Consider the following 26,054-nt stretch of genomic DNA (forward strand, 5'->3'; position numbering starts at 1 on the left):
GATGAGAAATGGAATGGGAGCACAGTAGAAAAGGAAGAATTTTTAGAATTTTCCAGATTAAAAAAATGAAAATAGATAAACATTTTCAAAATTTGCTCTTAAGTGCTAAAAATCTCAATTTTTTTAATACAAGTTTCAGGAAAAATTATTTTGCCCCTCATTTTCAACAAAGAAAACAGTTTCCTACTCTGAAAATGTGTCCCTATGTTGTTTGTGTGTGGTGTAGATTTCATTTATATTTGTAGGAGATTGCCATTAGAACCATTTTCACCATAACATATTTTGACAACTACACAAATAAATGAGTCGGGAGTAGGAAATTGAATTAATTAGAAGCACCTATTTCTTTCTTGAGATGCTATTATAATAATTTTTGAAGAATTCTATTAAAGAGTTAGCTATGTGTACATACTTTTTATCAAATGGTGTCAAGAAAACATTATTTCCAGATTTGTATTCAGTACTAATTGTTTTTTTTTTTAATTTCTGTGTTCACTAAAATTTTATCGGAAAAAAATTTTTTGATGGAGCAGTAAAGAATTGACATGGAACCACAAATCTCAGCACTGATGTTGGTAAAGTCATGTGTATTTGGGATTTCAATTTAATTGACTGCGTTTATTTAGAGACTGCTAGATGCCTACCATTGTGCTGCGTGCTATTGAAAGGAAAACTTATGGCCCTGTAAATTCCCTCAGGGAGCTTTGGAGTTTTATTAACTTATGTATCCATGAAACAATCTGTGAGCAGAACAAGATATTCACCTTTGATATTCCACACCTAGCATATTGTGTTCAGCTTGGTCCCCCACGTTTCAGAAAGGACATTGATAAGATAAGCAATGTCCAGAGGAGGACAATCCAAATAGTAATAGTGTGTCAACAACCTGGCTGGCAGCTTCTGTGGGGGTATAAGATTCACCCACAGCCAACACCCAGAAAGCTGCCAACAGCACAGGTTCTTTTGATCTGCTTAATTAAGGAAAGCAAGGTGAAGGGGTTGACAAGCTTACTTTTAATTCAAATATCATTCAGTTAGTTCAGGGGAAAAAAAAACCAGCACCCTGAACTTCAAAACAAAATGCAAATTACAGACATCAATAGACTTTGTCTGATTCAAGTCCCAACAGATAGTTACCACAGTTCAACAAAGTTTCAACATCCGGGTTTACAAGCTGGAGGGCTCCTTAGCTACAGCTGCCCAGAGTCTCCTCATCAACACCATCTCCAGAGCCCCGCACCAATAGCTCTGTCCTCCATTCTTATAGGGCTTTAGACATCATCAGACATCATCTGAATCACCAGAGCTCAGGCTCTGGTGATTGGTTCTTGAGTTGGCCCCTCCCCTTAGGACCCTGGGATGTTCACATCCACATGGATTACATTAACACCTAATGGGGTTTGGGCCTGGGGCTTAGCACCTAGTAAAGCTCACTGAGATAGATTGAGTCACTCAAAGAAAACAAAGACAATTCTGGTTACAAATAGAAATAGTGTTCTTGCAATATAAATATCCATTGGAGGAATTGAGGGGATATTTAACTTGAAAAAGAGAAATACATACATATGAATTCTGTGTTCAGATTTTTCCAGGGCTGTCATAGAAGAGGGTTTAGACTTATTCTGCTTGGGTTGGCCTCAAAGAACAGGACTAGGACCAACAGGTAGAAATTGCAAAGACATAAATTTAGGTTCAATATGGGAAAAAAAACTTCTTCATGTTTGGAGCTGTCCAAAATTCTCAAGAGCTGTCTCTGGAGGCAGAGTGGGCTTCCTCTCCTTGGACATCCTTAAGGAAAGGCAAGATGATCAATTGTCAGGTATTATGTAGATAGGATTCTTGTTCACATATTTATGAATTGGACTAGATCAGGGCTTTTAAACTTTTTTGTGTCCTGGACACCTTGAGTAGTCTGGTGAAACCTATGGACCCCTTCTCAGAAGAAAGTTTTTAAGTTCATAAAATAAAGTGCATAAAATTACAAAGGAAACCAATCATACTGAAATACAGGTATCAAAATATTTTTTTTAAAAAACAAGTTCATGGACCACAGATTAAGAACCCCTAGAGTAGATGGCTTCTGAAGAGTGTGATTCTTTGTTCCATTATATGATTAAGTGTTTGAATGTACCATACAAACATTAAATGCTATGGCTAATCAGGATGTGTGAAGCTAAAAGAATTAATTAACTGAAGAATGAATTAAATTAAACGATGAATATAGGGCACACCCAAACCATAGTTTGGAGCATTGTTCTGTAGCTAAGGAAAGGCATGACATATGCTTGTACTTCACATAAATTATCACCATAAATATTAACAAAGCCAATAATTGAGGTACCCTTAAAATCCTAGGATATACCGACTTTGCAGCATGGGTCTAAGTAATTGCTTTAGTGGGTGTAAGTATGTCTTCTATAAATATTCAGACCCAGAATTTGATTTTGTGGAATTTTTTTAGTCTCCAGAGTTTTCCTTAGGATTTATGTCAAAGCTCATTAGCTTTTAACACTTTCCTCCATACAGCATCTTTTTTTAAATCTTTTCTTAATTACTGAAACTTAAATATACAATAAGAAAAGAAAAAGAAATGTGTTATAAACATAAATATTGAAACTTAAATACAAAATAAAGTAAAGAAAAAAAGCATGTCATGTGCACAGCAGAACATAAGGGAAGATTCAAAATATATAGCAATAAATTTCCATTTCAAGAAAATCTATATAATAAATACTATGTGTTGTACTGAGAGCTGTCCATCTTTGCTTCCTTGTTAGTTTTCTTTTGTTCTCTGCTATGCACTTTTTACTTTGTTCTTTTTTCTCCCTTTCTCCCTTTCCCCCACTCCTTCCACCTCTCAGAAGGCTACAATTAAGTGTGGATATATTTGTGTGTAGATGTAGATATATAGATACACATATACATGTATACACATACATACATACATATACATGTATATTCTACAGTATCTTTTCTAAAGGATAATTCTGAAATGCAGCCATTTTTTTCTCTGTTATTGCAATAGAGAAACGCCCTTCCTGTATTTAAAAGTACTGTTTTCCTACTTTGCCCATATTTATTGCTGGATAACAGGGTGTCAGTCTCTATAGAAAAGTAGTCTGACTTGTTCTTATAACTACTTCTCCTAGATAGGGTTTGATCTTATCTTGTGACCTACTTAGAGAAATTAGCATTTGCACACTGGTTATTACTTCCTAGATAAATAATAATGAATATTAACAAGCCTAGCTTGGAGAGGGTAATTTATTAGTGTTTGCTGCATCTCTATTTCTTTGTGTGTTATCATGTGTTCGTTTTTATGCCTCCTCTGTCACACAGCCTTTCCAGACCAGCCCTGATTAATAATTGCTTTGTTTTATGGCCTCACCTTCCCAGTGTTCATTTGAAAATAAGAGGCGACCTACATTTATTGACCCCTGTTGATTATCATATAATCTATGAGTTTAGTTGAAGCTATGGCTCCTAAACAAAATTTTGTAGTAACAATGAATTTTACCCTTGGAATTTTTCAGGCATAAATTCCATCTGCAATCCCATGGGCTATTCTTAGGCATCATAATGGCTACGTTGAAAGAGATCTGGGCTCGTAATTAGAAGGCTAGATTTTGGTCCTCACCATACCGCAGAAATGTTAGACAAGTCATTCTCTCTTCTCTACCTCTCCCCCACCCCTGGTTTTGGTACCTCAGTTTCCTCATCTGTAAAAGGAAGGGACTGGAAACACGATTTCGTGAGGTCCCATCTGACTCAGTACTTCCTTTACCCTATGATTCTCAGTCACAGATCTTCAGCAAAGCCAAAACAAAACAAAGCCCACTATTGAAATACTTATTTCTTACGTTGGCATGTTGGTAGATTGTATTTCTTATGATTTCTTTGATCTCTTACCAAGCCATGGGGTCAAACATCATAGGTATAGATTTAAGGGACCTCGGGGGCCATCTAGCCCTGCCTCCTCTTTTACCAGAGGATGAAACCGATGCCTCCAAAGTGAAGTGACTTGTATCTAAGACGTATCTAAGGTCATAGGGAGTAAATTGGTGGAACTGTCACAAAGCATAACCCAGACCATACATATTTTTGGAGTGCAGGGAAGGACAGGGATCACATATTATGTGCCCATAGGAAATAGTAGGGGATCTTAGCCCAATCTGATTTAGTTAGTTCAAGTCTTCCTAATTAGGTGGAATTCATATATGAGGCTGCTATTGCCACCAAACAAGTTTATGGGTTGTTTTGATTTTTTAAAATTCGATATGTTAGCTAGATGGACTAATATAAAACAGCTAACTTTAAAACTTTCTCTGGGAAAAAAAATTCCCATGAAATTGAATTTTAGTAGCTGTAAAGGTTGTCAGAAATAAAATAACTTACAGGTTCAAGAGATGTGTGTGCTCTGCTTAAATGTGCTTTTAATAAGTCATGTGAATGTTTGTTTCCCTTCTCCTTCCTCCTCCGTAGTTACCTCACTCTCTATAAGCATCTTAATAGACTGTGAGTTCTTGGAAGTACATGATGACAACAACCCTTGAAGCCAAACTGTTCTCGTGGCTATTATTTAATTATTTACCTAGATAAAGGGGTGGGGGAGAGAGAGAGAGAGAGAGAGAGAGAGAGAGAGAGAGAGAGAGAGACAGAGAGAGAGACAGAGACAGAGAGACAGACAGACAGACAGACAGACAGAGATCAGGTTTTCAGTGCCTACTATGTTCCAGGGAGCTCCATAGCTAGATAAGTGATTGAAACACACATACTACATTAGAATTAACCCTGTTTACCTCAGTTTCCTCATCTGTAAAATGAGCTGAAGAAGGAACTGGCAAACCACTCCAGTATCTTTGCCAAGAAAGCCCCCAAATGGGGTCAGGAAGAGTCAGACATGACTGAAAAATGACTGAACAAAAAGTGCTAGGAATACAAATGCAAGTAGAAAGAAAGACGGTCCCTGCTCCCAAAAAGCTTACATTCTAATGGGAGGGAAAAATACATAAAAGGGAGCTGAGAAAGAGGAGGGAAAGTAAGAAATAAAGGTGCCTGATATGGGGGCATGGTAACTAAAAACTCTATGAATAGTCAGGAGTGCAGCCTGGAGAGGAGTGAAGTTCAAGGTCATGGAGGGAGGACAGTTTTGAGTTATTGTGAGGTCTAAGATTCCTGTACATGGCTAAAATGAAATAAAGTTATAGGAGTTGAGGAGACTGATGATCTAGATGATAGAGAAGGCTAGGGTTCACTACACATATATATCAGCATATGTAGTGAACATATATCATTGAACATATCAACATGTGTGTGTGTGTGTGTGTGTGTATAAAAGACCCTGTGTATGAGGGCAGGGGTTGGGTTTGAAAGCTAGAATGTGACCCAAGTACTAAATTACTCGAAAAAGGAAGGAGACAAGGGTCAAGAATCTAGATTCTAGATTGGATGATATAGCTAGAGTGAACACGGAAAGAGAGGAGATTGCTGAGACATCGTAGCAGAGGGATAATTTGAAAATTAGGTAAAAAGGAGTATGCCAACTTGTCCTGGCACCAGTGGGCATGCAAAGAGTAGCCCTTGGTTTTGGAGAGGATGGTTGAGAATGTAGTGGTTTCTGGAGGAAGCCAGGTATCACTAACTTGCAAAAGATGAAAAGAATGTGACATTACTTTTTTTAATGTAATGAGTGGGCCCAGGTATGATCCAGAAGAGTAATCAGTGCTTCCTCCTAAAATTCCCGGGATAAGGTAAACGTTTAGACAGATTCTAAGTTCACATTTTCCTGGGTACTTGCTGACCCCTTAGTGCCATGTGAAGGATGAAGTTCATGTCTAGTTTGGACCCTTGAGCTACCCCCTTGAGCTTAGCCTTTGAATGGGGTTTCACTTATTTCCAGATGGTGGAGATCTGGAGGGAGAGGTAAATAGAGGAGATGGGGGCTATTCAGAAACACAGAATAGGTTACCTGGAGGGAGACCTGTGTGTTTGCAAGTTTCTTCCATGGAAGCATGCAGCCTCCAAACGACCATGCAGACCCACCCTGGGCTAAAAGCAGAGGTAGTACGTAGGAAGAGACTAGAGAAAGCAAAGGAGTTCCTGATTAAGCCTCCCAGAGCAATTGGCGATGTTTCTGCGATGGCAGAAAAGGACCTAGCCCAAACCAAGAAGCAATGAAGCTCTGATTGCAAAGGCAACTTGAAATGTGCCCTTCACATTTAACTGTAAATCATGTGGATTATGCAGTTGTAGGCAAAGAGGGCTGATGCTCTTAGTAATCCCCAAATCCTTCTCCTTTTGGGTAGAAATTTACAGGTCCCTAGGAAGATGATGTTTCACCATAGGGTGGCTTGTTTGAGTCTTGCACCCCTTAGTGCTATCCTTTTGAGTGCAGGAGAGTGTTGGATGTGTGATTTTATTCAGTGTTTACTTAGTAAAATGAGTTTACTCACTCTCATCCCTTTGCTTTTTTCTAGTTTGTTGTTGATTTTTATCTTAGTTCTAGAAAGCCAATGATTGTACTATACACAAACAGAATTCTGAAATGTATGGCTATGTGTATACACACATACATGTTCACATGCACACATGTAATCATGTATTACCTGTCCTATACATTAAGATAAAGTCAATTTCATTTTTAGAGCTCTTGTTTGCTACTGCTTTGTCCAGTGTATTTTTACTGTCTTCCCAAGTAAAATATTCATAATAGATAGAAGGATGAAATATGAGCAATCTCCAGGCCATTGGGCCCAAAATCATATTTTCCAAAGTATTTTTCACTCACCTCTCCTAAGGCACATTGCATCTATGTCACTGATATCACTTTTGGGTGACTTATGCAACAAGACGAAAAACACAATTTCAGTATATTTAGATCTGTCTGCTCTCTGTGTGTTTAAGATGTGCGTGTCTATAATCTCCAATCAGCAAAGCTAAAAAGTCTCTTTTAATAGGATCAGCCAGTGTCTGATTTTTCAATAAGTTCACACTTTTGTATATTAAGATTTTTAGAACATGACAGACACATGTAACACTTCCCTCCCCGCTAAAAATCTGAATCTGTGTTTTCATCAGTGTAAGAACTCTTGAGTAGGCAAATTCCCTCTACCAATGCAACTCAGGTGCAACATAGAGGTTTAGGAAGGTGCTTGGAACACTGAGAGATTGTGACTTGCTCAGGATCACACAGTTTGTGCTACAAGAGTAACTGAGGTCATCCTAATTCCTGTTGTTGTGTGATTTTTCAGTTGTGTCTGACTCTTTGAGACCCCGTTTGGTGTTTCCTTGGCAAAGACACTGGAATAGTTTGCCATTTCCTTCTCTAGCTCATCTTGCAGATGAGGAAACTGAGGCAAATAGGGTTAAGCGACTTGCCCAGGATCACACAGCTAGTCAGTGTCTGAGGCCATATTTGAACTCATGAAGAGGAGGCCTCCTGATTCCAGGCCTAGGGCTCTATTCACTATACCACCTAGCTGCTCCTAGTCCCTAGGGTGGCTCTCTATCCACTCCGCCACACTGACTTTCTACTACTAGCAGGTCGTAAATTGGACAAATCAGAGATAGCAGAAATCCCTGTTTTAAAAGTCAGAAAGTGTGGATTTTCAATTCAACAGACTTACTCCATGGAGAATACTGTGACAGGCGCTGTGCGTCATTCTAAACAAGCCAGTGGTGGGATCCAAATAAACTAACAACCAGCTCTCTATGGAACCAAGCCCCACTGCTGACGCGGCAGGCACAGGCCCTGGCCCCACTAACAACCAGTCACCAAACCAGCGAGAAACGGCTGAATCCCACCGCTGAAACCAAGCTCAATCAGAAATGACCTCTGTCTTTATGAAGCTTAAGGTCTAGTACAGAAGATGCGACTTATGCACAAATAGCCATGATACATAACAGAACAAAATAAATGCATAAACATGGCGCAAAGTGCTATGTGCGGTCCAAGGACGTAGAGAAAACTATTGAGAATTAATTTGCATGTTCAATAAAAATTTGGGCCAAAGGAGAATAAAAAGATCCTAGAAATAATTTTTAAAGTGTTCGTAGCATATGTAGTGACAAAAATTATGTGCCTTACGAAATATCCTTTGTTCTGTATTGTTCCTACAGAAAGACCTACTTTATTGCTGGATATTTGATTTGTTAGGTAACAAATTTTCAAAAGGAGAGACGCATTATGTAAATCAGGGACTTCCCTCCCTGGAATTTTATAAAATTTAAATGTGACTTCTGTAACCAATCTGTGTCTCCTCAGTTACTGTATTAAATCAAGGCAAGACAGTGTTAAAACAAGATTCTTCTTGGAAAGTGCAGACAACATAGTGTGTTATCAATGGCTTGATGGCACTAGCTCACTACTCATGTTATATATTACACTTTCAGTAGATATTTCAGACATATCAGAAAATGGTACCCTTGATTCACTGCCATTGGCAGTATAATAAAAAAAGGTGGTGAAAAATCCCTGCAGTCTCTAATAAGCAATATATCAACTAACTACTGTCAGGTTTGGTAGAAAGCTCCACAACATGATTTATTGCATTAATTACAGTCGTGTGGGTTTCATGCTGCTAAGCTTGAAATTGTAGTCACATTGTAAAGTTGATTTAAGAATATGCTTTGGCCAAGACTAAAGTGCAGCTTATTATGATTAATGTAATAAAATATTTATTGCACCCTCCTATTCTGTGCTTTGTTTCTCTCTCTGGTGCTCCAGTGGCGAATGCATCATTCCATTTCTATGACTTATAATTAGGTTTGAGAAGCCTCATCTGGTTTTCATTCACTCCTGCTATTTGTTCTCATTTTACATTCTTTTGTCTTCATTCTTTTCCTTTTTGTTTTCTCTAACTCAGTGTCTCTTCGAGGACTTGGAAGTTTTTAAGTTGCTTCCCTACTAAGTAAAATGTGACTAACCACTGGACTCCCCCTGACAGTTTAGGGAGTTCTTTTATATGCTATCAAAAAACAAAGCTGGCTTCATAATGGATGGCATAACTAAATGAAGTCAGGAAATGGAGCAAATAAGGAGTGTCATTTCCCAATTTAATCCGAAAGGAATAACTAGAAGATGTAGTATTATGTTTGTACCTTCATATAGTATGGTGACTACATATTTACAATAGACTCACTCCTCATTCAGTGAGGTTTTTTATTATTATTTTTAATAAGCAGTTATTCAGATAATCATTAGAGCTATGGATTACTTATAATAGTCCTAGATATTGGTATTTAAAATTCCTTAAATACCATTAATTTTAAATTATTAATATGTTAGCATATTATAATTAATGTCCAGTGGCCAGCTAATATGTAGCATCAATTGGCTGATATACAAGGATTAAGTGTTGTTTATTGAAAATTGGCACATGCAAAAATGATTCAAATGCACATTTGAGTTCATTGAGTAATTTTTTTGCTTATTATTGACATGGAAAATTAAAATAGACATTACAAGCATCAATAATAGTTATAGATGTATGTATACCTAATTGTACCTTTATTATTGAAGAAGAGCATTTTGACAAGATTTTGTCTTTAGTAACTGTGTTCTTGATATAAATAATGTAGGAGAAATAGAGACACATTCTAGGAAATCAGAAACAAGGAGGATTAGGAGGGTGAGAAGAAGAAATTCAAACATCCTCTTTATTGGGTTGTGGCTATGGCCCTGTCCGCCAGGTAAGTGCTAGCAGGCTCAGCTGATAAGGGGAGGTGAAGATTTAGATCTTTCAATGAGAGAAACTTATTAACCCAAAATGACCTCGAATGTGTAAAGTTGATATCTTTGAGGCAAGAGGCCTTCTGGTGTTCCTTGGCCACTCCGCAATTTACCAACCCCCAAAACTAGCCCACCAAAATATAAAATATGAGGAATTGACCTGTTTTAGAAACATTTAGCTATCACACACAACCACTGCAAATTGACCCCCTCAGTCTGGGGAAAAAGAAAATGGCTTGGTATAGGTTATTCACAGAACCATAGATGGTAATAGATGGTAAATGCAAAGGGGTGCCCATTATATCTTTTATTTTGGTCTAATGTTTACAGAAGACTTGCTTTGGTCTCATGTTTACGGAATACTTGCTTAAAGTAAACAACAATTCACATTATGAAATGAATCCAAAATAGCCTCCTCGAGGAGGGCAACATTTCACAAATTCATCCCTAAGACTTTGGACTTAAGAGCCATCATGGATTCAGGGTTAGGAGAGTACCATTTTCCCTTTTCCCTCCACCCTCCTTAGAAATTCTTTAGTTGATTCCATTCTAGGGTTGCTTTTATGGTTATCTTCAAATGATTCCAGGGTGATTAGGCTCAACCCAGGTGACTCTAATATTCTGAAATTCCTTTTAGAATTTAAGTGACCAAGACACCTTCCTTGTCCTGAAGTGATATAGACATGGGAACAACTAGAGAAATAGCAAGGAGAAAAAAGGATTTTTTTCCACATTATCAAGGCTACTGAATTTCTTTGAAGGGTGCTGTTGTCATGTGTCCTTCTTATTTCTGTGTTTTTACTTGCTGTCATTGGTGGAAACATGCTCCAAGTAATCAAGAACTGATGCTTCATATTTTGTTTCAAGTGACATAGTTCCAGGGAAAACGTCCAGAAGATCTTTATTTAAGCATGTTTGTCTTCATTGAAGATACTGTCAAAAAAGTCCCTTGACTTAGCCTTCTGTTTCAGAATATGAATCCTTATCAATGTATAACTAAAAACTGTTTTAGTTCTACTGGGAAAAGGTTAACTGTAATCTAAAATAATTCATTGGTCAGCTATGACAGTGGTTTTAATTAGTTGCATTAACAATCCAGTGGTTTGACTTGCTATTTAAATTATTTTAAGACAACATAAAAATACATAAAATTAGGTACAGTTGAAGGGTAATTTTAAGACAACTCAGGAAAAAATTATTTTAAAATATGTTAAAATTTAGTATTTAAAATTGAACAACTCATTATTTTTGTCTCAATAAATGGCTCATATGGCAAAAGTTAGGAGGACAGGTCTTTTCCCAGGGAAAAAACTTATTTGTCATTGTTTGTCAATTTCTTTTGAGCCAGGGTCCCCCAAATTAATAAATGTATATTTAACCTGATATTTTCTAACGACCACAAAGAGCTTTAAAAAAAAGCCTAAATATGTTGGTACATATGTAAGACTAGCACAATCCCTAGAGAGAGTCCCTAAAGAAGACTCTTCTAAAATAGAGCCTAAGTGTTGTTATGTTTATTTCTTCAACATGTTTCCTGATATAAACACATGTTGGCAATAAAAATGCCTGTAGTATCTTTCTTTAAAGTTTATAGCTATTGGGACACATGCATTCTTTTGATTAGTTGAATATATACAGACTTATATGATGTCCTGTTATGAATCAGTTGTCAGTAACTTCTGTTCCTTATTTTCATAAGACACTGTTCGGAGAGTATTTCTTGACTGGTTCTTGTCAGTTTCTTGTCTTTTAAATTCTATAAGAAATTTAAAATGAGAAAAATGTCCAGTAGCCTTGGCATAAGTCATCACATGCTATTGTTGTACACTTGGGTTTCCCGCATTAGTCTGGGCATGAAACTCTATTTTAATGAGAGACAGGCACAGCAGATGTGTTGGGTGGCTTTTCAGATTGCTTGAGTTTTTCTTCTTTATTCTTTTTTATAAAAGATGGCTTACTAGGAAGAAGAGGAAGAAGGGCTATGTAGAAATGAAGGTGATGTAAAGAAAAAAGATCTCGGTTAAACTTAAGAAAAGTAAATAAATTGAACTGAATTCTGAAACAAAAATAGAGAAATATGATGATGGAATTGATGAATGCCAAAATGGGAGGGGTGGGCGATTCCAGGAAAAAGTCGAGCCAGAAAAATTTTGGTGCAAAATGGGGAAACGTAGCCTATTGTGGCCCATTGTGAACCAGAAGAGTGCTTGGTACCATAGCTTAGGAAGGGATACCCCCCTCTAGTTATTGAAATCTTCCAGTAACAGAAGCTTGGATTCCAGTTTCGGATCGTTCTAATTAAGAGGAAGAATAGCTTAAATGTATATTGTACTTCAAGGTTTACTCGGTTGTTTTTCAGTCATAACCAACTCTCTGTAATCCCATATGGGGTTTTCTGGTTTGCCATTTCCTTCTCCAGCTCATTTTACAGATGAGGAAACTGAGGCAAACAGCATTAAGTGACTTGCCCAGGGTCACACAGCTAGGAAGTATCTGAGGCCAGATTTGAACTCACAATGATGGCTCAACAGTTCCTGACTCCAGGCCCAGGGCTCTATCCGCTGTATTGTCTAGTTGCTTTAAGGTTTATAAAGCATTTTTTCTCTCTCACAGCTCTGTGAGAGTAGGGCGCATAAATATTATCCTTATCTGATAGATGACAAAATCCAAGCTCGGAGAGATAGCAGAAAAAGCATGAGGAAAGTTTCATTTGTTGTTCGGTCATATTAGACCTTTTGGGGTTTTCTTCACAAGGATGTTGGAGTGATTTGCTGTTTCCTTCTCCAACTCATTTTACAGACAGGGAAATGAGGCAGAGTTAAATGCACCCAAGCTCACACAGTTAGGAAGTGTCTGAAGCTGCATTTGAACTCAGGCCCAGCACTCCATCCACTGAGCCACCAGCTGCCTTTACATTGAGACAAAATCTGACTTTCTATAACTTCTATTAGTCTTATTTGCCTATGGAGCCAAACAGACTGTCTTACCCCTCTTTTATGGGATAATTCAAGTGCTTTAATATCATTCTCATAGCCTTCTACCTCAAACTGAAGAAACGTCCAGTTTCTTTTCTAAACTAAACATTCCAATTTTATTCCACTCGTCCCCTTATGATGTGTGTTCAAGTCCCCTTCCCATGCTGACACATGCCAGTTTATCAAATGTATCTAAAATGTATCGCCTAAGTTGGACAGTACTTGGGACAGTTAAGTGGGGCAGTGGATAGAGTGCTGGGCCTGGAGTAGGAAGACTCTTCCTGAGTTCAAATCTAGCCTCAGACACTTAGTAGCTGTGTGACCTTGGACAAGTCACTTCACCCTGTTTGCCTCTGTTTCCTCATCTGTAAAATGAGCTAGAGAAGGAAATGGCAAACCTCTCCAATATCTTTGCCAAGGAAACTCCAAATGGGGCCACAAAGAGTCAGGCATGACTGAAAACAGATCAACAATAACAAAAGAACACTTTCCCTTCTGTTGTCCCTGGAGGAATTTAATTAGCACTGAAAATTTCTCCTGGAATCTCTGGTGGCATCTCCTGGAGCACCAAGGTACTATATGCACCTCCCAACTTTGGGCATTTTCACTGGCTACGCCCTATTCCTGGATTGCTCTCCTTCCTAGTCTCCACCTCCTGCTTTCCCTGGCTTCCTTCAAGTGCCAGCCAAATTTCCACTTTCTACAAACAGCCTTTCCCAATCCCCTCTTAATGACAGTACCTTCCCTCCGTTGATTATCTCTAACTTATCCTGTATACGGCTTGATTATATACAGTCATTTTCATGTTAACTCCCCCCTTAGACTCGGAGCTGGGACCATCTTTTCCCATTCTTTGTATCAGCAGTACTTAGTACATTGCCTCATATATAGTAGGGACTGACTGACTAAATAACTGGAAACCACGGGTAAAAACCTATTGGATCTCCCTGCTTTGCAAGGGGTCACTCTCTGCTAGAGGTAGTTATCATGGCATTGACAAAAGGTGAAGCAGCCCTTAGCCAAACTTTGGCTTCTAAAGCTCAGACTTTAAGTCAGTCTTACTTACTTAAGTCAGTCAGACTTACTTAAATACGTATTAAGTGAGATTAGTGTATTTCGTGTACTTAAGAGTGTGTAAGACTGCGCCGTCCTGTCTAGATAAATTTTATTTTAGATCAACATGGATATGCAAAAAAATAGCCTTTCTACGAAGCAAATTTCAAAGAAATGAATGAGCTTTATGTTTGTAACACGGTAAGGTTCTCTGGCTTTTGGAGAGTCTTTTTAAGCTTAGTTCACTTGTTCGCCACTTGTTCCCCATGTCTGGTTTTCTAGGCTCTCCCTCATTTGGTTATACTCTTCTTGTTCAGTCCTTATTCTCCAGGCCAATGTTGGGTTCCACTCTCCTCACCATTACCTGCTTACCCAGTGTTCTTCCTGTCTTAAAGCCCTTGTTGATGATGGTACCGAAGCCTCCGCCCATACTTCTGCCTGTACAAATCCTGCCATTCTCTGTTCCTGATGTGTTCTTAAGTGGGTATTAGAATTGTGCTGAAGAGCTCCTAGTAGCTGGAGCTATTTTAGAAGAATCTGTGAAAGGTTCAAGAAGTTCCCTTTAAATAAGCATGGCGACTTTGCATCTGCCCTTGGCTCCTGATTCAGACACTGTACTTTGCTGATCCAGTGAATGAACCTAGGACACCATTGGGTAGATGGGTGGACAGGAGGTCTAGCCTCTTTTGGACCCTTTCAAAATTCAAAAGGTCCTCTTGGCCAAAGGTAGGGGGAGGGAGGAGATTTTGCCAAAGCTGAAGCCCAGTCTTCTCTACCCTGGCTTCTCTCCCTCTCCCAGACCCATCCCTGGCAATTCCTTCCCAGGGTGTGCTTGAAAACTAGACTTATTCCAGTTTCTGAAAAGATAGATAAGCTGAGAACTGGAAAGAGCAGTTTTACAAAAACAGTGGAAAGAGAGTATGCAGGAAAAGAAGGTCATTTGTTTTAAATACAAAGAAGAAGTCTGGAAGGATGAAGACTCAGAAAAGACTATCAGGTCTGACACTTCAGTGTTCATTGGTAACTTTGCAGTGAGCAGTTTCAGTTGAGTAATAAATTATAAAAGGTTGAAGAGTGAGTGAGTTAGGAACAGAAGCAATGAATATAGCCAGCTTGTTCTAGGAATTTGAGGAAAGGAGCAGAGATAACAGGATAATTACTCCAAGTTGGGAGTAATCTAGGGTTGGGTTTTGGTGAAGGAGGTGTGGCTAAGAGATGAGGGATTTGAGAGAATAATGTGGAGTTGAATGGGTTAACAATAGGGTAAAGCTTAGGAAGGTGGGAAAGTGCAACCTGAGATGAAGGAGTAGAGGTCACAGTGAGAGTTAAGAATAGTTTTGGGGAAGGGGAAGGTATAACATAGGAGGCAGCTAGGTGACTCATTGGATAGAGTACTGGGCCTGGAGTCAGAAAGACCCGAGTTTGAATGTGATCTCAGATACTCACTAGCTGTGTGACCCTGGGCAAGTCACTTAATCTCCCCTGGAGAAGGAAATGGCAAACCACTCCACTATCTTTGCTGAGAAAACTCCATGGACAGTACGGTCCACAGGGTCATGAAGAGTCAGGCATGACTGAACGACTGAGCAAGAAGGCATAACGTAAATAGTTTGTTCAATAAGACATAAATATTCTTCTAATTGGGAAAGATAATTGAGCACTAAAGCATTTGGAGATGTTGTAGGTGGTTGTATTATTGCCAGAGGCAGATACTTTAGTGAAACTTAAAAGGTATGTGATGGTTTAGAATTTTTTTTTGGATACTGCAGAAATAGACACAAATGGGTATGAGTTTAGATATATTATAAACATCCATTCAGTAGCTATTTATTAAATTCTTACTATATGTATGATATAGCTGTGTAATAATTATAGCCAAGTTTATAATCTAGTAGAAGAATGCAACCCAAATATACTACTCGACTCCACAGCTCCAGTGTATATTTAAGTGTTTATTATGTGCCAAGTGCTGGGGATGGATGCAAAGACAAAAATGAAAAAGTTCCTGCCCTCAGGAAGCTTATAGTCTGTTTCGTGCAGGATAGTTCCAAATACTATGCAAAGTTCACAAAAGTAAAGATCATTATGATTTCATTAGCATAGAGCATTCCACATGAAGAAGCTCCCTCTACCAATGCAGATCAGCAGCAGTTTTTCTGCAATGTGTAGTTGTAGCCTGGCCTAGAACACGGAGGTATTAAGCAAGCTGTCACGGGTATGAATGTATGTGGGAGCCAGCTTTTCCTGGCTTCAAGGCTCTTTATCCATTATTCCATACTGCCTCTCAAAAATTGTTAAGGCCTCATAAATTTCAGGCAAGATAATCACTGATTCTGAGAAGCAAGGTAGTGTAGCGGATAGAGTCGTAGGCCTAGAGTCAGGACAATTTGAGTTCAAATACAGCCTCAAACACTTACTAGCTTTGTGACCCTGGCCAAGTCACAGCCTCTCTGCCTCAGTTTCCTCATCTGTAAAATTGGGGTGATACTAGCAATTTCCTTCCAGGGTTGTTGTGAGGATCCAGTGAAATAGTAGTTGTAAAGTGCTTAGTTAGCACAGTGCCTTGGAACATAGGAAACTCTACATAAATGTTAGCTATCATCACCATCATCATTAATTCATTGATCCATTCAACAAGGTTATTGTGTTTCTACTGTGTAGTCCCTGAGTTGGGTGCTGCAGGAAATACAAAAGCAAATGAATTATGGGCTTTGCCTATAGTCTAATAAAGGAAATAAGACTTTGTAACACCCAGTAGGATGTGCCACGCACCTTGAAAGCCCTAAGGGAATTTGGAGGTGCTAGATGTTCCTCTTTGTTGGGGAGAACAGAGGTTTCATAAAATTTCAGAATTTGAATAAGCAGAAATATTGGGGCGGGGGGAGGAGGAATTCCAGGCTTAGGAAACAGCTTGTGCAAAGACATAGATATGGAAAAGTGAGGGCTGTGGTGAGGACATGGCAAGCATGTATGGCTTATGTGGAAGGCTTTGAGTAACATTAGAGTAAGGAAGCTAGGTTCTGTTCAGCAGGCAGGGAGAAACCATCACAAGCTTGTGAGCAGGGAAGATGACGTGATCTGAGTCATGCTTTTGGAGGAGGTGTCTGGAAGCAGTGTGGAGGTGCTTTAGCTTTAGCAGGATAATCGTGAAAATAATGTTAACTGCCACTTAGTGCTCTAAGGTTTGTGTTCCATTTTACGCTTGTTGTCTTACTGTATCTTCACAACAATCCTGGGAGGTAGATGCTTTTATCCCGATTTTACAGACGAGTAGTCTGAGGCTGACGGCGGTTAAGTGATTGACCAAGGGTCACTGAGAGAATAAGTGTCTGAGACGAAGTTTGAACTGTGGTCTTCCTGATGCCAAGTCCAGTGCCCTATCCTCCATGCCACCTGGTGGAGACAGGTTTGAGGTACAGCAACCAAGCAGAAGAATATTATAGTAGTCCTCGTGGTGTTGCATTGAAGTATTAACAGATATTGAGTCTGAAGTCATAGGACCTGAGCTAAAACCCCAGCTTTGCTATTAACTCCCTGTGTGACCTTGGGCAAGTCAATTAGCCTCTCAAAGTTTAAAATTCCTTATCTCTAAGATGATGGACTTGGAGTAGGTGACCTTGAAGATTCCTTAAACCTCCAGATCTGAGGTCTTATAATCCTAAATGAGGTAATACCAATGGTAAATGAAAAGAAGCAGAAGAATGGACTTAATTAATTGGATATGGGGTCAAATGAGAGATGAGTTAAAGATGGCACTCAAGATTTAAGCCTCAGAAAAGCTTATGGAACTGAATGCTGAAAATTAAGAATAAATTAATAAATCTTTTTTAAAAAACTAAGGAAAAAAAGATTTGAGCCTCGGAAAGATGGTGATGTTGAAAAAATTGGTTTCAAAAGTCTCCCTAATAGGTATAGAAACCATTTAATAAATGTATTATTGAAACCGTGAAAATAAATGTAAAAATTCTGTCCTCAAAACAGTTTTTACTTGTCGACATGCTTGTGCCTAATTAAGTATCTGTACCGGATAGTGGTGGTATCTCAAACTCAACATGTCCAACATGGAATTCCTTATCTTCTCACTTGCACCTGCCCTTCCTTCAAATTTCCCTCATTCTGTTGAGGGCACTGCAGTTTTCCCAATCTCCCAGGTTCTTAATCTCATAGTCCTTCTTGGCTCTTCCTTCTTCCTCATTTATGATCAGTGGCAGTTTTGTAGAAACCAGACTCCTCTACATAAACTACAGAAGAACATTTACAAGTTAACCTCTCAACAACTACACAGGACGACAGTCCTAAATGAATACATAAATGTGAAAGGGTGCTCAGTAAAAGATAACTAGGGGTTAGGGGAGGTGTAAGAATCTTGGAAGGCTTTCTCCAAAAGGTAGGTTTCAAAGAGAGATCTTAAGTGAGGCAAGTGACATAGTTTGGTGATCGAGAAGAGGCAGACATTCCAGGAGGAAAAAAAAAGGGAACATTCAGAGATGGAGAGCTGAGGGCAAGCTAACTGCTTGGAAATTGACAATCGGAACCATAGGAGAGTAAAGAGAAATATGGTTAATGAGGTTGGAGCATGAGGAATTGGGGAAAGAGACTTGAATGTCAGTCTGAAGTTTACATTTGATTCGAGAACCAATAGAAAAGACACTGTGGGGTTTTTGCGGGGCAGTGAGATGCTTAAAAAGAGCTTCAGAAAGTTGATGTTAGCGAACTATAGTGGTAAAGGGTTGAAATAAAAACCTCTTTACCTTTATAGTTTTCTAGGATAAGTTGATGACATTCATGGTTATGGAATGTAAAAAACAGTTTCAGCAAAAGATGGAGGGTCATCTAAAGAGGTCTTAATTTTATAGATAAGTCCGCATTTGCTACCGCTATGTATAGAAATCTCCAACCTTCCTACTTTCATCCAAATTCATAGAAGTGATGTATCTAATGGCCGTGAACATCAGTAGCCTCTACAATAGTAACGTAGTAGTTGGGGTACCGTGGAGCCCATCGTGAATCAGAATGTTTTGGGTAGGAGACAGAAGTAGAGACGCTCCTAGTGTAAACACGCTGGAGAGTTTGTCCATCCCAATATACGCTGAGGCTCTATGGTTTTAACATTTTGTAAGCAGCTAATTGAGGGGAAAAGTTATTTTGATAACTACTTGCACTATTTAAAAAAAAACTTCAGTTGTAATCATAAAAACATCTGCCTTCGATGCAACAGGGTCTTCTTGGAACAGCCTTGTCATATTCATGACTACTTGGCTGCTTTCCCTAACTGCTTCATTCTGTCTTCTAGACCTTTGGGATCTTACCCAAATTCAGCTTTCTTTATACCATTTATTCCCTTGTAGATGCTAATCTGGAATGTCAGTGTTCTTAATACCGATTTCCAAGTTTCAAATGTCAGTGTCACAAGTTTGTTTATGCACTGGCAGCTTACTTCCCTGGGTTTGCTTGCTAAACCATATGCCTAGTTCATTCAGACAAAAAAATTCTTTTCCACTTTATATATGGGTTTTTTTTTCATGCCAAAAAACATTTTGATGATGCCAACATTGAAGAGCCAATATAGCTGCTGAAAAAAATAGGTTGCACTTCATTCAGTTTGCCACTACAGTTTTGATTCATTACTGATAAATGTCCCCAAGATACATTGCAACTTGTTCCTTCAAATACAAGATTCCTGGCATTGTTGGGAGTTATGTTGATTTGGTTTAAGCATGTAAACAAATGGATTTGAGAAACTTCTAACTGATTTACAAGTTATAATGCCAAGATAATATTAAAAGAATTCTATTTAAAATCATTTTTCTATCTAAACATATATTTAATCACCTATTTAAAAACATGGTCACATTATTCAATTGTGGGGGGGGGGAATGCTTTAGTTTAACGGCAGTGTTTCCTTTAACTATTTTTATTCTCTCCAGTTCATGGGGTTACTGTCACTCAGAGGTCTCACATCACCTTCTTCCTTCTATTCTTGGAAATAAATCTCCCCAAAATAGAGTGGCTGACATCCTGCATTTTTGGCAAGAGGAAAGAGAATATTATCTTTGGTTTGTTTCATTTCTTTAAAAAATAACACATTTGGGGACAGCTAGGTGGCACAGTGAGTAGAGCACCAACCCTGGAGTCAGAAGGACATGAGTTCAAATCTGGCCTCAGATACTTGACATACTTACTAGCTGTGTGACCTTGGGCAAGTCACTTAACCCCAATCGCCCTCCCTTCTTCCCTCCAAAAGAAAAAAAATAATGTATTTAGACTTAGCTAAGTTTGGGGCTAGGTAAAAGGTAGAGATTTGATGTCTAGGAGGTTCAGAGTTGAAAACAAAAGAAACAGAGAAAAATACTTGGAAGAAATGAGGACAATGCTGATAATATTGTTGTAGCAGCAGGTTAATCACCAAATATTAATTGAAGATTTATGGTAAGATGATGGATTGTAAAGCAACAAGGGAACCAGTTCTACTTAGATGCTCTCAACATAACGGGGAAAAAAGCCTTCCCTTCCCCAAAGTTAATTGGCAGGGGGTCTGTGAACTTATTTTTAAAGAAATATTTTCATAACTATATTTCTTTTTGATAATTTGATTTCAATATAATTGGTTTCCTTTGTAATGATAACAATAATAAAAATGCAAGCTAACATTTATATAGTGCTTATTCTGTGCCAGGCACTGTGCTAAGTACTTTACAATTATTATCTTATTTGATTATTCCCATTTTACAGATGGGGAAACTGAGGCAAACAGAGGTCAAGTGCCTTGCCCAGGGTCACACAACTAGTAAGTGTCTGAGACTGAATTTGAACTCAGGTCTTCCTGACTCCACTGCACCACCTAGCTGTCCTAAGTATTTTATCTTATTAATTTAAAAACATCATTCTGAGAATAGGCATCACCCAATAGCCAAAGGAGGCCCCAGTATTAAAAAAAGAAAAAACCTTAAGAATCCCTGACAGAAAGTCTTGCAAAGAGAGCAGGAGAGCATGGTATGGCCAGTCAGGCTGGCCACTTGATAATACGGCTCCTGCCCAGCTTCTTGCCCCACCTCCCATCAAACCTCCTCCATGAGCTCCTCTGACCTCCAGCTTGGTTGTAAGGATTGTCACCTTTCCTGACCACCAAAGCTCTTGCATTCCTGCTGCAACAATCCATGGCGACATACCCAGCTCCCACTCTATAAAAGGCTGTACCTCTCACCCAGAGTTGCATACCCCATCACAGCATTGTATATTTCAAGTTGGAAGGGACTTTGGAGACCTCCTAGTTCAATGTATGCCCACTTCAACCTTTTTTGTTGTTCCAAAGCCCTGATTGCACCAGCGTAAGGAGCTCCTGATGTCAACACTCTCCACCAAAAAACAGGAAATGGAATTTAGAGCAATTTAGAGTAGTATTTAGTTGCCTACAGCCGTGAGCAATTGAGTGAGTTGCCCTTGTTCACACAGCTAATATGTATGAGTCAGAGCTTGAACCCAGGGCTTCTGGAAGGCAAGACCAACCCACTAGCCACTATTTTAGTCCCCTAAAACTCAAATAGATACACATCCCTCCAGGCCTTATATTGGCTTAGAAAACCACAAACTAACATTATCTGTGTTTTATTGTATTTTTATTTATTTTATTAAACATGTCCCAATTACTTTGTGATCTTATTCAGCTGACAGCTGACTTGTATAGGACAAGAACTTGCCATCTTTGTACTACTTCACACTACTTCTGTAAAAATTAAAATTTATAGAATCAATTATGAATAATTTCAATTTCTTTACTAAAAGAAAGCTATAGAATGGATCAGAAAAATAAAAATCGTTGCTTACATAAAACATTTAATGCAAAAAATAGGAGCAGATTAAAATTATGAGTAGTCTAAAATATATCATGCAACCATAAAGCCTTCCAAAAAGCAGGAGTAGAAGGAGAGGAAAAGGAAGGAAAGGGAGGGAGGAGGGAGGGGGGGGGGAGGGAGAGAGAGAGAGAGAGAGAGAGAGAGAGAGAGAGAGAATGAATGAGAATGAGAATGAATATCATCTTCCTAATTCTGGAAGGGTTGCTGTGGGAGGCTCAAGTAAAGAAGAAAAGATTTGGAACAGCCTCAGTAGGGAGTAGAAAAGAGAATCAGCAAAGGCGAAGTAAAAGAATTGTCATACTAAATGGAGGGCTCAGATGAAATGAGATAATATAAATCTGTAGTGGCCCCTGTCAGCTTTAGTTCATGATTTCTGACAGCCATGTGCAGAGTCAGTAGGAGTGGAGGAGGCAGGCAGTAGGAATAGCATGAAGCTGACGTTTACCAAGACACTATAAACCTGTAAACTAAATATGAGTCAACAATGGAACATAGAAGCCAACAGAAAGCTAATGCAATTTTAGACTTAATGATATCCAGAATTAGGAAAAGGATTCTCTATCTCTATCTCTCCCTCCCTCCCTCTCCCCCCTTTCTACCTTTCACTCCTCCTTTTCCCCCTTTTCCTCTCTTTTTCTCCCCAACCTCGATCTGAAGTTTTTTTTTCACCTTTGGGAACTACATTTTCAAAGGCATGTTGATAAATAGGAGTTTGTCCATAGGAGAAAGATCAAGATGGGGCCCGGAAATGTTCCATAAGAGGATCAGAATCTTCACATTTTAAAGGGCTGCCATTCCTAAGAGGAGCTAGTTTGATTTGCTTGGCCCCAGAGAGCAAAACCAAAATTAATAATACAAGTTGCAGAAAGGCCAATTTTGGTCCAAAATAAGGAAAAGCTGCTTACCTGTCTACTTAGGGATTCAGGAGCTCTGGGAGATAGTCAATTTTCCATCACTTGTCAAAGTGTTTCCTGTTCAGATATGGGTCACTTTGGATGACCTCTGAAGACTTTTCTAACTTCGAAATAATATGCTTCCAAGAAAATTTACTTTCAGATCACAGCTATTCCTGCAGCATTTTGCCTTCCTGCTCTCATAATGACCTTTTAGCCCAGTAGAACATTTTTCCAGCACACATTTACCCTAATTGTTGCCTGAATAATTTCATTTTAAATGTGTTTTAAATAATTTTAATATGTACAACTCTCACCAGCCAATAGGGTGCACTGCTTTTCTCTTGAATATTTCAATTTCCAATTTTTATTTTGTTTATTCTTGAGAGTGTCTAAATGTAATAATAAGTGGTTTTTATTTTCTTGATCTTGAGGGAATTCTGCCTTCTTTAATTAGAATATTTTTGTTCTATGCCATTGCATATTTTAAATTAAATTAAATAACCTGTTACAAAAAGAACCAGTCAGGATGGAGGTATAGTGGTAGAGAGCTGATCCTGCAATCGTGAAGACCTGGGTTCAAGCCCTGCCTTTGACATACTGTCCATGTGACACTGGTAAGTCACTTTTCAATGTCCTGGGAAAGTGACTTTAGGTTGCAGAGCAGGTACAGATCAGTATTGTGTCCTTACAGGACACAGAAATCAAAGGCTTGGACTACATTCTAGTGAAATCACAGGTTTGGGTTCCCTGAATCCCTAAAAAGGCATGGAGTAAAATTTAAACATTTAAATAATTTAAGTATCATGGCACAAAAATGACTGAATAAGAGTGGATGATTTCTGTGTTATATAGAATCTCATTGACTCCCATCAATGTTATATAGAAATTGTATAGGAACTTAGAAACATGATAGAATCCTAATGAAGTCATGACACCTTGCTGCCTCTTACATAGAAATTTGATGATAGCAATAATTGAAATTTTATGTCATCTATGATGTTTACCTTTATTACCCTCTAAAGGTGAAATACCAAATATTTTTGTCACGGGTTATAAATCCTGCCTGACACTGAAATATGGTCTCTTGATAAGCTACACATCTTCATATTGGTTTGAAAGCTCAAGCAATGGATTAACTACTCAGAATTTCTCTGTTTACTGAGTTTTAAATTGTGAATCTCTAGTGTCTATTTTTAAAGTAAGAAATAAAATAGGTTTGCTTTAATTAACAAAAAAAAAATGGAACCAGTACCACCTCTGGTTTCACAAATGAAGCGATACCTAATGGGTTTATCTCCTTTAATTGGGGCCCCTGCACACTGCAGTGGAATAAAAATAAATTCTTCTATTCCCATTTGTCACAAAGTGAAGACTTCCTCTAATCTCAGACTTTCCACAAACCTCCATGTACTAAACTGGGCGCCAGTGACATAAGAAGCTCAGTTTGATAATTTTTGGCCATACTCTCGTACATCATTTGTGAAACTGAAGTTGGCTTTTCAAACATGAGAAAGGTATGTAAATGGCGTTTTCCAATGCTCTTTGTGAAATTGATTCTTTTTTTTTCTTTTTCTTTTTCTTTTTTTGTTCCTAAAAGGAAATTTTATTTGGGCGTATCGCAAATACATTGTTTGAACTCACCATCACTTTTTCTATTCCCCCTTCTCTCCACTTTCCCTTCCCCTTCCCATTCCCTCCCTCATATTTGTTGCAGACCAGGATGAAAAAGCAGCTGATCTCAGCAGGGAACAGAATGAGAAGACTATCCGAAGCACCCAGACTGCTCTTCGCAATTTCCGGGAGTTCCTCATCTCCAAATATCCTTCTGAAACGAGGGAAATTTATGTCATTCCTTGCAAGGAACTGGATGACTATCTTGCTTCTTTCTTTGTTGATGCCAGACAGAAAGATGGGTCTGAGTATGAGCCAAACAGCTTGGCTAATTACCAGTGTGGTTTGGAGAGGTACCTCAAGGAGCACAGGTATGGCTACAGTATCACAAGGGATAAGGAATTCAAGAGATCCCAAGAGGCCCTGAAACAAAAGCAAATCGAGCTCCGGTGCAAAGGGAAAGGAAACAAACCACATAAATCCATGAAACTCACCTTTGCTGACGAGCTCATTCTACGCAAAAGGGGATTGTTGAGCCGCTATAACCCCGAAGGGCTGCTCAATCTTGTCTGGCTCAACAACACTAAAGCTTTTGGCCACTGTACAGGCTTTCACGGATCCACCTTGAAATGGGGTGATATCCGGCTCCGGGTAACTGAGACGGGCTTAGAATATTTGGAGTGGATGGGCCAGGACACTGGTGACCTGAACACCAAGACCAAGAGAGGAGGAACTGACTCCAGAGTGTATGCTACCCAGCATGCTCCCCAGACCTGCCCGGTGCAGGACTACAAAGAGTATGCCCAACGGAGGCCCCCGGCCATGCGGTACGAGGATGCCCCATTTTATTTATCCATCAAGCCTGTAGTAAACCTGGCTGCGCTCCATTGGTACAACTGCCAGGCACTGGGCAAGAATAAATTGGCCAAGATGGTGAAAACAATGTGTGAGAAAGGCAACATCCCTGGCAGGAAAACCAACTTCAGTGTGTATCAGAGCTGCAGCACTCTCTCTGAAGCACAGAGCAACCAGCTGGTGCTGATCTGTAACAATTTAAGCCAGCAAGCTGCCCAGTCGATGGCCAGCCATTCCGGTAGTGGCAATTTCATAGTCTCTGCCTCATATGATTCTTCCTCAGACACCACCTGACCACTTCACGGGCTTGCTTAAGCAGGACAACTTTAAGAGTTCAGACTCGATTTCTTTTTGTGCCCAATAATACACATCAACTGTGATTGTCCATGACTTCCCCATCCCGTCCCCTTGTCCCGTCTTAACTAACTTTATAAAAATATAAATATATAATATATTTTTTCTTTTTACAAATAATTCAATAGAGATAGTTTAGTATTACTAACTTAGTATTTATAGGTTAGGACAAAATAAAAACTATTTATGGGTGAGTTATTAAAACCGTAGATTTTACACATGCAAAGTACATTCAGGCAACACAAGATAGAAAAGGATCTTTTTTTTAATTTTCCTAATGGAAGTAGTGTGTCTCCCCCACAAGGGCTGACTTCTCCATTTACTTAATCAATGATTTTCTTATCTTTTAAAATTGCATCCTAACCAGGAGGAGCCAACCCTGTCTCTGAGCGTTTCCCTTACACTTGTTTGTACTCAGTCCCATCCAGAGAACTTGAAACAGACCAAGTATTTTCATCCTTTTCTTTCTTTTTAATCTTCTCAGAATCTTGACTCCTGTGGTCTATAGGAAAAGCCCAGTATTTTTAACCGGCACTTCTTCTTTCTTCTGTGATAAAGAGATATATTTTGGAATACTTATATTGCTTTCAACAATATGCAAAGAGGTCATGACAAAAAGACTGTTAGTACAACTGATTTCTACTGTTGTAAAGTGAATGCTGATTACCAGTGGCAGGTCTTTCTGACCTGTGAGAACACAGTGTCAATCACCCTGTAATTAGCGTCT

At 38.9% G+C, this 26,054-nt stretch overlaps 1 protein-coding gene across 1 annotated transcript in view; it reads left to right on the forward strand.

Annotated features, from left to right (window-relative positions):
- The window catches only part of KIAA1958 (KIAA1958 ortholog), a 40,822-nt gene extending 15,273 nt beyond the window's left edge, over window positions 1–25,549 (forward strand). Inside the window, exon 2 of the mRNA XM_036741938.1 lies at window positions 24,222–25,549. Within this exon, the coding sequence (XP_036597833.1) occupies window positions 24,222–25,267 (1,046 nt within the window). The 3' untranslated portion in view covers window positions 25,268–25,549. The remainder of the gene's footprint in view (window positions 1–24,221) is intronic.
- Window positions 25,550–26,054: the final 505 nt, after the last annotated feature.

The sequence above is a fragment of the Trichosurus vulpecula genome, chromosome 1 (assembly GCF_011100635.1).
Source record: "Trichosurus vulpecula isolate mTriVul1 chromosome 1, mTriVul1.pri, whole genome shotgun sequence".
NCBI lineage: Eukaryota > Metazoa > Chordata > Mammalia > Diprotodontia > Phalangeridae > Trichosurus > Trichosurus vulpecula.